Source organism: Carassius auratus, chromosome 3 (assembly GCF_003368295.1).
Source record: "Carassius auratus strain Wakin chromosome 3, ASM336829v1, whole genome shotgun sequence".
Classification (NCBI taxonomy): domain Eukaryota; kingdom Metazoa; phylum Chordata; class Actinopteri; order Cypriniformes; family Cyprinidae; genus Carassius; species Carassius auratus.
This window is the reverse complement of record NC_039245.1, coordinates 28,273,203-28,287,285: the sequence shown is the minus strand read 5'-3', so window position 1 is coordinate 28,287,285 and position 14,083 is coordinate 28,273,203. Positions and strand designations below refer to the sequence as shown.

Below are 14,083 nucleotides of genomic sequence, written 5' to 3'. Positions count from 1 at the left end.
CAGCAAAGTCAGATTGTGAAGAAGAATCATCTGTTTCCTGTGCTCTTGTACCAGTGGCCATCTTGTCTGAATCGGTCTCTGGTTGTCCTGGTCTCCACTGACATTCAGGGCTGTAGAGGTCCTCTCTAGGTGCTGATCCACCATCTGGTCTGGATACGTACTGGATCCGGGTGACTGCAGTGACCCTCTGATCTGGACACAGACTGGATCTGGTGCCTACGGTGACGTCGGAATAAGAGAAAAACAGACAAATATTAGTGTAGATGCCATTCTTCTAGCAATGTAGCAAGTACATTGTGTGTTATGGGGAGTGTTCCTGGTTCCGGTTTTCCTAATTAATACAGCCTGAAAGTCCTTTAATGTATATGAACATTATAAATGTGTTAGTGTGTTTAATATAGTTAAATCTAGATTTAAACTGACAGAATGTGAACATTGTTAGGTAGGTTATTCCAGAGTTTGAGTGCCAAATAGAAAAGGATCTTGATCATTTTGGACTAGCTGGAGTATGTTTATTAAGCATGCAGAACAACCTCTTAATAAAGCATTAAAATAATCTAACCTTGAGGTCATGAACGCATGAATTAACATTTCGCCAATGACATTGAGAGCATAGGTCATAATTTACAGTCCCTCCAGAAAAACGCGATTATGCGATCGCTTGATTTAATGCATAATCAGCCAAAGGCTGCATATTTATGCGGGGTCACATTTCAAATACGCCGCTCTTTTGCAGCATAAATTGCCGATTTCAGAAAGCAAAATATGCGGGGCTAGCATGATTTCATAATCCCTGTATTTTTGTTGCAAAAAACTCACATATATATTAGCAGAAAGTTGAAAAATGTTGCGTTTACTTCACACAAGTAAAGCGCCATTTTCCCCTATTGCCATGGGAACCTTAAGAAGTGACGTAATTACGTAACGTGAACATCATCTGCAAACCCTGCGGTGAAACCAGAAGCCCGCAAATCATTCTTATTTGCCAACAAAAATAAGCGCAAAAGAATGCGCCAAGCAGTTTCACGATGTTACATGAGTGGAGCCAAATTATTTTGCGAGAACTTGCGAAAACTGCGGTTTGATGAAATAGAGAAAAGAAGGTGATTCCCCCAACACCCCCTTCTCACTAGGCTACTAACACTGTTGTAGTTTCATTCAGAAGTTGATGCAACTTTACAGATGTAAGATTGCACTTTTTTGTTACAGAACAGTACCAAAAACTAACAGTTGTAATTACATTAGTAGTATGTAAATAATGTATAATTTACGTTGCAGTAAGAGATTGCAACTTAAATATTCTGTGATTTAGTATGCTTGCTTATCATAGGAAGTAATAAGAAATTACTCTTTACATTAAGGTAGTAGCCTAGTGAGAAAAAAAGTGTTGGGGGAATAACCTTTTTTTCTCTTTTTTTTATCAAACCACAGTTTTTGCATGTTCGCGCAATTTCATTGCATAAAATTGCAAAAATATCCCGCATATTCCATCGCATTTTTAAAGAAAACGTGCCGCAAAATCAAGGATTTTTGCCCGCAACAATCACAAAAAAAAATCTGCGTTTTTCTGGAGGGACTGAATTTAGATATATTTTTTAGATGAAAAAATGCTATTTTACAAATGCTAGAAATGTGGTTTTCAATTTAGCAATCATAGCACACCTAGGTGAATTGCACTAAATTTATGGTGGTCAGATAAGTACGGTTTGAATCGTGCTAATGCACTTCTATTCATGCCAGAGAAGTTTTCTAGTCTATTCAATTAAATGTCATGGTCAATAGTGTCGAACGCAGCACTAATATGCCAAGCAATACGAAATGCCTCTAGTTTTGTTTTCTTCCAGCTGCGCTCCATCTGGGCTGCTCTTTTTAAAATGCGATTATGCTCATTATACCATGGTGTCAAACTGGTTTCCTTAATCTTTCTTAAGCGTAAAGGAGCAACTTCATCGAGTCATCAAGTTGTTCTGAGGTTTTGGATATGCTAAGGAATTGAGATAAATCAGGAATATTACCTACAAAGCAGTCATTTGTGGTAGAAGTGATGGTTCTACCATACTTGTAACAAGGAGTAAAATTTACAGTCTTAGCTATATGAAGTTTACTAGATAATGAACTGTGATCAATGATTAGCTGCATAATTTTAACACCATCAGCATCAATTCCATGTGACAGTATTAAATCTAGAATATGATTTCAACAATGAGTAGGACCTGAGATGTGTTGCCTAACCCCAATAGAGTTCAAAATTGTCTATAAATGCTGATCCTAATGCATCTTTTTCATTATCGACATGGATATTAAAATCATCAACAATTAAAACTTTATTTGCAGCCAGCACTAATTTGGATATAAAATCAGCAAACTCTTTAATAAAGTCTGTATGGTGCCCTGGTGGCCTGTATACAGTAGCCAGTACAAACATAACAGGAGATTTATCATTAACACGTGTTTCTCTGGATGATGTTATATGATGTGCCATTACTTCAAACGAGTTATACCTGAAGCCACTTTACCTTTTGGCGGTGGCTCATGTTTATAAAAGTAATCTTGCGGGGTAAACTCATTTAAAATAATGTAATCCTCTTGTTTTAGCCAGGTTTCTGTCAAACAGAGCACATCTAGGTTATGTTCAGTAATGATATCATTTAAAAAAGGGTTTTCACAGAAAGGGACCTGCTATTCAATAAGCCAAGCTTTATCATTTGTTTATCCATATTACATCTGTTTTTTATTTGTTGATCATCAATTAAATTGTTACTCTTAAATTTGTATTGTATTTTCTAGTTCAAGGAACAGACACAGTCTCTAGAGTGTAATATCGTACGTGAAAGAGTCACTGTGTAATAAGAAGTAACTGATTTCTGTGGTGTGAGGTGGCTAGCAGACGGTCGGTTTAGCCAGTCTGTCTGCTTCCTGAGTACTTACTACAGGAAATAGTGTCATGAAGTGTTTTGTCTTTAACAGGACTTAAAAGTTGACTTCAATTAATATAACAGTATATTATCTGTAAGTACAGTTTTTTTTATATACTTTTAAAATCTGAGATACGCTGCAAGTGCACATTCAGAATAATTTAAAACAGTTATTTTTCACAAGGGCATCTGCATTGAAAACAAACACTTTTACCCAGTATTTTGTGGTGTGTTTGCTTGTACTCGGACTATTGAGTTGTCAGCATATATAGCAACACACCAAAGTACAACACTTTTTGAATCAGCTTTGAGTTTTGGGCCAGAAATGTAGTACTTTATGCAGTTATACAAATATATCTCTGAAAGCATGGCCAAATGCATTGCAGGTGTACTTTTTTGATATATTTTTAACATACTTTCTCGTGTTATTGTTGAGATAACAAACCAGCAGTGATATTATTTTCAAATGTCTTTTACTCTGGATGTGATTATTATTATTTCATTTTATCTGATTATTATTATATCATGTACAGTAGTTAATAATGCTGACCAGTTTGACACTAGCTTTAAGTGTCTTCATCAGCAAAACTATTATACTGCAATGAAAATACAGCAGCTAACTGTTCACTAATGCTTTACACAACGCTAAAGCACCCCTTGTAGTAACACTAGAAAATGTGTTGCGTAATTGCGTTATGACAATATGAATTAAGGTCTGACATTCTTAGAAACAACATTGCATGAAATTGAGCTTAGCTAGAAGTGTTATGTTCACGTACTAGTGTAAAGTATGTTCTTAAATGTCACACTTCTGTTTGTTTAGTTTGGCCTACTTAGCTGAGAAAAAAACTAAACTAAAACACACACCTAAAACAGCTTAAACTGGACTGCTGTTCTTAACTGGTCTCCTAGGTGGTTTGAGTTAATGTCAACTGATCAGACCCTTTAGGCCAGCTTAAGTCAAATAAAACCTCAGTTTATATATAAAGATGTTCAGATTATATCAGGCCTTGGGTGTGTACTGTATAAGTGTGTGTGTATCATCTGTATAAGACTATCTGTCTGATAGCTTTCACTGCTTATTTGAGCTCAGGCGTGGCGTATCATTGCATCTCATGCTAAATAATCAGTCCGTCCAGAACAAAGGAGATCGGCAGCCCAGCGGTAAAGAGTCCACTCACATTATATGCACACTGGTAACCTGTCAGTCTTTTGCCATGACGGTGTAGTTACACTGGGATAGAGTAACTGCAGGATGTGTAAACAACAGAGCGTGTCAGTTTCTCACTGCCAGACTATAACAGGATTGTTCTTCAGCCCCATGAAAGTTTGAGGAGAATTTGACACACAGAAATGGAGTAGGACTTATGTGCATGTTGTTGTTGTCAGACAACCTGTGAGATGTGTGCATGTGTGTTGTATGAGAGAAGGCAGTAATTTATAGCCTGTGTTTGTGTGTGTGTTCAGTTTAGTGTAGTGTACTTATCAAGTAGTGGGAATTGATCCTTAAAATAAACTGTTGCCTTTCTTTCGCTTAAGTGTCTCAATATATTGTCATTATTAGTCACAGATGTGACATTAATAATCTGTATGTATGTAATCCCATTCAAAGTAAACTGTTTTAGAGTGAGCGAGATTAACAATGGTTCATCCAAGCTTTAAAGATTCTGATAGACTGAATTGAGGAAGTAATAGATATTGTTGCAGTGTGTTGTAAGCCGCTTTGTGTAAGTTTTTATTTTACCTGGTTGAGCGGAGAAAGCAAAGCTTGCACTGATTAATTAGAAGACACCTGATGAAGCACCATCTGCCAACTGGCAGCCTCTCTAGCTATGCTTAATCTATCCTGGATTTCCATTCCAGTTATTGGCTGGTTTATGCTTAATGCTGGTTTAGTTGGTGTTAAATCAACTCTTAAAACTCTTCCATTCAATGTTTACACAACAAGCTTGGTTTAAGAATATATACTGTCTATCATCACAGCAGGATTTGACTGGAATCTTGAAAAAAAATCTCAATGGGAGTCTTCTCAGAGTGGCGAGGTTATTGCCAACATAATGCTGAAATTTATCTTACACCTAAAAGTAACCTCCATAAAAGCTACATCCTGCTCGGAGCTTTGCTGCCTCACTAACACAGTGTTTATATACTGCATCACTTATGGTGATACATATATATATATATATTCAAATATAATCTCCTTTTAAATTTACTAACTGATTTGCACGAGCACTTCAGCTCACAAAAGCATGCTGCAAGTGTGGCCCTTCCTTCAGCAATGCAATCTAAAGGAAGGATTTGCATCGTTTGACTGGCACATGTCTGCAAAAATATACAGACTTCTAGGTTGCATTTACAGTACGTGTACTTAAAGTATGTGTACTTACATTGTATGTTTTAGGTAACCACATGGGTTATGGTTAGGTTTGGGGTAGGTTCAGGGTAAGTACCTAGTTATTACCCAGTTATTATAATCAATATGATGCGGAACAGGACTGTAAAATAAAGTGTTACCAACATCTACCATCTGTTTTTATACTGAGAAAGTGCAGAAATCTAGTGCAGAAAGTGCATGCCTACTTAAATGTGTGCTTGCTATTAGTCATGACATAATAGCTAATCTGGAATAAGAGAAGTGCCTTGCTGAAGTAGTGAATTGTTGTTGGTTTATTCACATTGGAAGCTAATGTGAATTGAAATCTGTTGTTTTTAATTATCTTCCAAATTTCACTCTTAGGTTCACTCTCTTGCTCTTAGCTGTACAGTACTTCTCATCTAGTTCACCTCATCCCCACAGCAGTGTTGATTTCAAAGCTGATAATGATTATCCTTGTTGGCGCAGCCACCTTTGGTTGGCCGAGACATACAGTCTAATAGAGACAAAGACCTGGCATCTCTGGCATACAGAGATCTTGTCTTACGTGTAGGTGGAATAATATTACACTAAAACCAGACATTTAGAAAATGGTCCAAAGGAGACCTGTTTCAGAAAGCTAATGATGTTCTTGCAACTATTTAAAGGGCAAAGTGCAGATCATTTGTCCTCCACTATTATATATCAACAGAAGTAAGGGCTCCAGACGTCACCAGCATTTACTTTGATGATTTGCTGAAAGGTTAGGCTTTTATTTAGTCAAAGGCTTACACACAAGATTGCCGAGGCATTCATAGCTCAGAAAATGTGCCATCTAACTCTGCCCAGGCTCATTTTGTGTGTCATGGCTTCACCTGGTGTCTTGTTTAAGGGTTATTCCCAATGAGCAAATCTGTGCAGCTGGCAGCTGGGCTGGGTCCAAGTGTTAGGACCTTCATGCTACTTCATCCATTGCGGCACATTCAGTGTTTCTGACACTTCAGCTGTTGTGAATCTGACATAAATTTTACATGAGCACTTAAAGAGATACTCCACCCTTAAACAGGGAGATACTCCACCCCTAAACATTTTGTCATTAATCACTTGCTCCCATGTCGTTCCAAACCCATAGGTGTTTCTCAATGTCAAGGAAGGATCCTTGGAAGCCAGTATTTCGAGGATGCTACGTCATCGACATCCGTCGAAGGACTGTTCCAATGTCGAGGATCCTCGGAATTTCAACCAAGGACGGAGTCCTTCGTTCGAAGAATATCCCATACACAGGAAAGGATGCATATGTGTATCCTTCGTGCTCTTCGCGCTCTCAAATCACCCACAATCCTATGCGTGCATCTTTGCTATCTAACGTTAGTTAAAAAATGTTGAACGTTAACGTAGTCGGAGCGTTAACGGTTTTTGTTTACGTTACCAAACATTTGTTATAACTGTAGTAAATATAAGTAAAGTTTGACATTTAAATGCCAGTACAAATTACTACCGTATTGATATTGTAAATTATACAAATACAAATGGTTAACTGAACCGGACGTGTCATTTAACAATTGGTTGCGTCATCGGCATTTCTTTTATAAATAACTAGTTAAGTTGTCCAAAGTAAAATCTGACATCTCCATCCCTTAGTGACACAAATGCAGCTGCATGCGTGCTGTGAAGAGGACTGGTTCACACCTGCTCATATCCGCTGAGATACACATTTCTGTAACCGTGATATCTGGGATGCAGGACTGATGAATTCCCCATGTGGTCTTCATAACAAACTCACTGGTCTCCTGCTTCCTCGAGATGTTATTTGAATGATACCAAGACCTGCTGATTGTTTCCAGCATGTTTTTGGAGAAGTGGCCTGTTGGAAAATATTATGTTATGTCAAGTCAAAGTCACCTTTATTTATATAGTGCTTTTAACAATAAAGATTGTGACAAAGCAACTGAACAGCATTAAGTAGGCAAATAGTGTTTCAATTAATTAATAGGTCTTAATTTATATATACCATATTTTCCAGACTATAAGTCACACTTTTTTTCATAGTTTGGCTAGTCCTGCGACTTATAGTCAGGTGCGACTTATTTATAAAAATTAATTTGACATGAACCGAGAGAAATTAACCAATAGAAAACATTACCGTCTCCAGCTGCGAGAGGGCAGTCTATGCTGCTCACTGCTCCTGTAGCCTACACTGAGGAGCATAGAGCACCCTCTCGCGGCTGTAGACGGTAATGTTTTCTCTTGGTTCTTGGTTCTAAATAAGTGCTACTTATATATGTTTTTTTCCTCATCATGACCTATTTTTGGACTTATGCGACTTATACTCAGGTGTGACTTATAGTCCAAAAAATACGGTATATATTTTTTCAGAAATGGAAAAATTAAGTTTTACAAATGCTAGAAATGTGGCTTTCAATGGAAAGATTGCTATCAAATAGCACACCTAGGTTCCTAATTGATGAAGAAGAACTGACAGAGCAACCATCAAGTCTTGGACAGAGTTCTAGGTTATTACATGCAGAGTTTTTATGTCCTATAATTAACACCTCTGTTTTGACCTCTGTCATATCCTAATGACAGTGATGAATTAATAATCGTCAGAAGAGGATCTATGACTCTGGATGCACCTCTTTTAAGAGCTTAGATGTAATGGGGTCTAACATACATGTTGTTGGTTTAAATGATTTAACACGTTTATACAATTCTTCCTCTCCTATAGTAGAGAATGAGTGGAACTGTTCCTCAGGGGGTCTATAGTGCACTGTCTGATGTGATACTGTAGCTGACGGCTGGATGGTTACAATTTTCTCTTTTTTATCTTTTTCGGTAATTTAACTACTGTATTGAATAAATACCTGGGGTCATGTTTGTTTTCTTCTAAATGAGAAGTAATCAGATCTATCAGTTTTACTTGCTTTTCTGTAGGATAGTGCACTTTCCCGCCAAGCAATACGAAATACCTCTAGTTTTGTTTTCCTCCAGCTACACTCCATTTTTGGTTGCTCTCTTTAGGGTGCGAGTGTGCTCATTATACCATGGTGTCAGACCGTCAGTTTTCCTTAATCTTCCTTAAGCGTAAAGGAGCATCTGTATCTAAAATGCTAGAAAAGAGAGAGTCCATAGTTTCTGTTACATCATCAAGTTGTTCTCAGATTTTAGATGTGCTAAGGAATCTAGATAAATCAGGAAGATTCAGGTTAAAGATAGTGACACTTATCAAATATGTATCTCTACATTGTAGAGACCAGCAGAATTTCAAACAAACAAACAAAAAGTCCCCAAAAATATGACAAATAATGGAACTGTCTGTAATAAAAAAGCAAAGGATAAATACAGTAGAATAAAAAGATACAAATGAAACAAACTTCAGTTTGCTTTATTGTTTATTGTATGCAAGTATCAAGCAGTCTCAAGCAAGTCACTTTACGTTAATTTATTACATGACTGACGAAGGTATACTTGAATAATCACTAAGCACCACATTTTGACAAATTTTTGCGTGTATTTGACCATTTAGACGCACACCTTGAGCTAAAAAGATTAATTTACATGTACGTGTTCTGTTCCGTCTTTGAGGTCTCTGTAACGCTTTTAAAAACATGAATAAATATACTTCGATAGGCTTTTTTATGGTGCAACGAAAGTGCAGCACTGTAAAAGGTTGTGGAATAGGGCGCAATAATAATTTTATCTCGATTATTGTATCTTCATAATCGTTGGAGGCAAAAATCGTAATCAAAACAGTTTTTCAATTAATTGCACTGCCCTAATGAAAGGTTAGATATTTGTGATTTATTTTTTATTTTTTATAAAAGATAAAAAGGATTATTAATGCAGGTTTGTTTTCATAGCCTTCTTTGTTCATATTTTCCAAGGGTACCAAACAATTCTGACCATGTGTGTGTGACTGTGGACAACAGATCTGTTCCAATCCCTAGTGAAGTTTCTACATAGCCAGCATTTTTAGGCATCATAGGCATGCTTCTGACATGAACATAGGTTCAGAAGGTAGACAGCAACATTATCAAGTCTTCTAAGATTCTTTCTTTTCACCTAAATTGAACACAGAACTTATTTATTAATACTTTAATACTTATTTTTGTTCATCATCCTATTTTCTCATCAGCTTAGCAACATGAAAGTCATACTGTATTGAAATAAGTGATGGGAAGATCAGATCATTTTAATGACTCCCTTGTTTGATCTCGTTCATCAAAATAAGCAAAGTAATTTTAAATTGTAATATTTTCAACAGCCAAATACCCTGAACACATTCACTTACATAATCTTGATAATATTACCTATTAGAAATGCAGCCAAAGATAATTTGAGCAAAATAAATAATTACTTTACCTCCCAAATCTTTTGTTTATTTATCATGTGAAAGATGAATTGATCGTTCATGACTGACTCATCACTAATTGACCAATAAATGACCCATCACGAATGAAATCTGTTGTGAGTCTCTTTTGAACTTCATCTATAAAGTTGCTGCTTTTGTAGAGTGTTCCAACTCAGTCACTTGTGAGGTTACATTTGTGTTATGATGTTGCCAAAAGCTACTGTAACTGTTATCTGACAGAATAGCTCACTAAAATTTTCAACATGGTGCCAGCCAAACCAGTGTTATCCCATTGCCTTTGAAATGGAAGCGATCATTGCATGTATTGTACAGTATGTGTGTGTGTGTGTGTGTGTGTGTGTTCCATGTTTTCATGTGCAAAATCTTACTGTGTCATTCACGATGCATTTTTCTCATCAATTTCTCATAATTATATTTAGTATGTGGCATGTTTTCATATTGTCAGATCACTTCATTCATTAATATGTGTCTCATCATTATTTATTCTGTCATGTGTAGATGAAGCTAGATGAGATGCCACACTCGACACTATAAATCTAAATGACTGTATCTCTATATAAATAGAAAGGTTGGTGTTTGTATGGAGCTGTTGGCAGGGACTAGATGGATTTGGGTCATTCTCAGCTCTGTGCTGTGTATGGGAGACATTTGTGCCAATAAGGTAGCTGATGCTGGTGACATTTAAACAGATCTCCACTCTCAGCCGTGTGTAATACAACAGATCAGCACAACAGAACCTTCCAGCAACATGTGAGGCCTTTTACGCTTGCAATAGTTATATTTCCACTTTGCTGTTTATTTCATGAGAGATATCATTCAACAAGTTTTAATCACGGCAGGCACTAACACTCATTTATTTATTCTGTTTCTTACAATATTGCATTTATGTTTAAGATCTATGCAATTTTTTTTTTTGAATGCCTGCATATACTTTTCTACCTTTCAGCTCCTGAAAAAAAAAAAAAAATTGACAATCATAAGGAATTAAAATGTGTTTTTGAGCTGTAGTAATTATGAGCTATTTATGTTAATGTGATGCATCACAGTGTATTGAATTCAGTTGACACATGATTCCTTTTCTTTGATGCACAGCATTGCAGGTTAGTGCTGCTGACTGTAAAGAAATGTATTTATCTATCAGAATAGATATTACATACAACCATCCATTCTTTAAATACCCTATAGGGTTGCGGGGACATAAAACCATATAAATAATTAATTATTGTATGTTTGTACATATATATTTGGGAGGAGTCATGATGATCATCTGATTAGGGCCGATCTATGCATTCCGTTAGTTTTGTGAATTGGTATGAATTGGTATGTATTATCAGGCCATAAAGAAGTGTAGAGCTGAATATCATCTAAATAACTGACAGCTAAGACCATATTTCCTGATGATATCTCCCAAGGGTAACATATAAAGAATGAAAAGTAGTGGTCCTAGTACGGAGCCTTGTGGTTTTCCTTACTGTACTTGTGATCGATATGATACCTCTTCATTCACTTCTATGAACTGATGATGGTCCGATAAGTAAGATTTTAACCATGCCAATGCAATTCCACTAATGCCATCTTTTGACTGTGGACAACATAACTGTTCCTAACCATAGTGAAGTGCCTACATAGTCAGAATTTTTAGGCATCATAGGCATGCTTCTGACATGAACGTTGGTTCAGAAGGTAGAAAGCAGCATTATCCAGTCTTCTAGGATTCTTTCTTTTCAGCTAAATTTAATATTTTTGTTTTGTTTTTCTTTTCTTGTTACTCAGAATTTGTTACTCAGAATTTTTTGAATGTTTTGGTTTATTTTAATCAATATAATATTTTAATAAAAGTGAATTAATAAATAATGCAACTGGTATCTAGAATCACATAATTTGCAATGTAAATAATTGTTATTAGTATAAATTTCATGACATGACAATAGCACATCATAAATTACATTTTGCTGTATATATTGGTTTAATATTTGATTTGATGTTTATGTTTTTAGTCAAATCTTCCCTTTCTTCCTTTCCACAGTGTGCTGTTTTGTGGTCCACAAAAGGTGCCATGAGTTTGTTACTTTCTCCTGTCCAGGAGCAGACAAGGGCCCTGACACAGATGTGAGTAAATGCTTTTACTTCTCTCTCTCTCTCTCTCTCTCTCTCTCTCTCTCTCTCTCTCTCTCTCACACTCTCTCTTTCACACACACACACACACACACACACACACACACACACACACACACACGCACACACACACACACACACACACACACACTTGCTTATACTGCAGTCAGCATGTTCTGTGTTAAAGAGCTTTGTTTGTTAATATCCATATCCATTAAAATTGTTTTGTGAAGGTGTGCTTGGTTTAAAACTGATGTGTTTACTAAGACTTCAGTGTAATGCCAAGCAAAATCAGTCTTCTCTTTCCTTCTATCCTTATCCTGCTCTGTGGGGATGTGTGTGTTTATCTGTGTACAGGTGAATCTCAATAAATTAGAATGTCGTGGAAAAGTTCATTTATTTCAGTAAATTAACTCAAACTGAAACTTGTGTATTGAATAAATTCAGTGCACACAGACTGAAGTCTTTGGTTCTTTTAATTGGGATGATTTTGGCTCACACTTAACAAAAACCCACCAATTGACTTTCTCAACCAATTAGAATACTTTGTAAGACCATTTAATAAAAAAGAAGTATTTACTGTACATGGACTCAATACTTGGTAGGGGCTCCTTTTGCTTTAATTACTGCCTTAACTCGGCGTGGCATGGAGGTGATCAGTTTGTGGCACTTTTGAGGTGGTATGGAAGCCCAGGTTTCTTTGACAGCTTTTCAGTTTATCTGCATTTTTTGGTCTCTTGTTTCTCATTTTCTTCTTGACAATGGGCTAGGTGCAAAAGATAGTGAGGGTGAACTTTAGCGACGCAAGTGTGTGCATACTTACTTCTGGTCTTGCGATGCTCGCATTTACTGTAAGGGAAACTTACAAAGAAACTTGGCTGGATGTATATAATTAATGATTTTCAAATTTTAAAGTGGATAGTGGTATATCAAAAACATGGGGAAACATCCTCCCTACATTTTTGCATACTTCTCTGTGGAAATTCATCAAGATACAATGCAGAGATTGCTTTATTCTTCTGTTGATTATGCCGATCAGTGTCAGCATCAGTGGTTAATCAGTCCACAGGGATTTCATCTTTCAAACACAAACCAGTCAAATATGCAATACTTTACATTTTCGAAGAGCTGGTTTTGTTCTGACTAATGTCACGGTACCAAAATTTCAGTATTTGGTACCGATACCAGTGAAAATCCACGGTTCTCGGTACCAATTTTGTTAGCAAAGCAAAACATTCAGTACCAAAGCAAAAATATTCTAATAAAAATAAAAATACTTTTTATCACTAAAAATAAAACCAATGCCATTCTTTATACTTATTTACAATTAAGTTTAAAGTTTTTCTACAAGTAATATAATTATGAAAAACAGTAAACAAGTTTCACCCAAATTTAATTTGTCTTTTAATTAATGAAATGTAAACATTTATTTTTTTTGATAACTAAAGTGGATTTGCTATTCAAATTGAAACATTCTAGAAATATTGTGTGATTTATTTCTTTAAAAAATGAAGTTTTATTAATTTACTCAACAGTAGTATCAGTATCACATACATTCTACTGAAAATAGTAATTTTTCTAGCACAATGCCTTTATGTAAAAATGAACTTTTATTTTGACACTGGTTTAGTCGAAATGGTAAAATGCTTGTGAAGTGACTCAGAACAGTTCTGGTGATGTTGTTAATGTGTTTATGTCCTCATTGAGATGGCAGATGTTGAAATTACTGCAAGCGTCACACTCTTCAGTCTATGTAGTAAACAAACCCGCACGTCTCTTCCATTCATTCATTCACATAGAGATGCGCTGAATTCATATTTCAACCAGCTTTTGCGGCTTAACATTTACAGATACTGGTCCATATGGAGGTTTGATTTGATTAATTTATGGTAACTTTGACAAATTCCGTGACTGTCCATATTAAATGTAAGTTTAATTTTCATGCTGGATTTTGAGATTCCGTCCGCGTTTTCTACTTCACGGAAATCATAGCGCTGTATGCGTCAAGAACTGGGTTGACCAGGTCCTTGGTACCACCGGTACTTAAGGAAACCTGGTACCGTCATATTTTTATTTTTTTTGTACCGACTTGGTACCGAAGTACCGGGTCTTTTGACAACACTAGTTCTAACTGTTATGTAAGATCAAGGTTTATGACTGTCAAACGAGACACAGAGAGATTTCTGATAAAGCATGTTTTATTAACTTTATTTGATAACATTTATAACTGTAAATGTACAATTTAACGTAATGTAATTATGTTAGGTTTGCATTAATTTAAAGATCGCTGTTTGCATTAATGTGTGTTTTTATCAATGTTTATTTGTTTTG

At 36.0% G+C, this 14,083-nt stretch overlaps 1 protein-coding gene across 3 annotated transcripts in view; it reads left to right on the top strand.

The window, feature by feature from the left end:
• The window catches only part of LOC113053289 (protein kinase C alpha type-like), a 151,831-nt gene that overhangs the window by 40,194 nt on the left and 97,554 nt on the right, over positions 1 to 14,083 (top strand). For 2 of the 3 annotated variants that reach the window (XM_026218204.1, XM_026218210.1), the window contains exon 3: positions 11,664 to 11,746. In XM_026218204.1, coding sequence (XP_026073989.1) covers positions 11,664 to 11,746 — 83 coding nt within the window. Of the gene's footprint in view, positions 1 to 10,355; positions 10,388 to 11,663; positions 11,747 to 14,083 lie in introns of those variants that run through there. The other variant, XM_026218217.1, reaches the window with a different exon arrangement.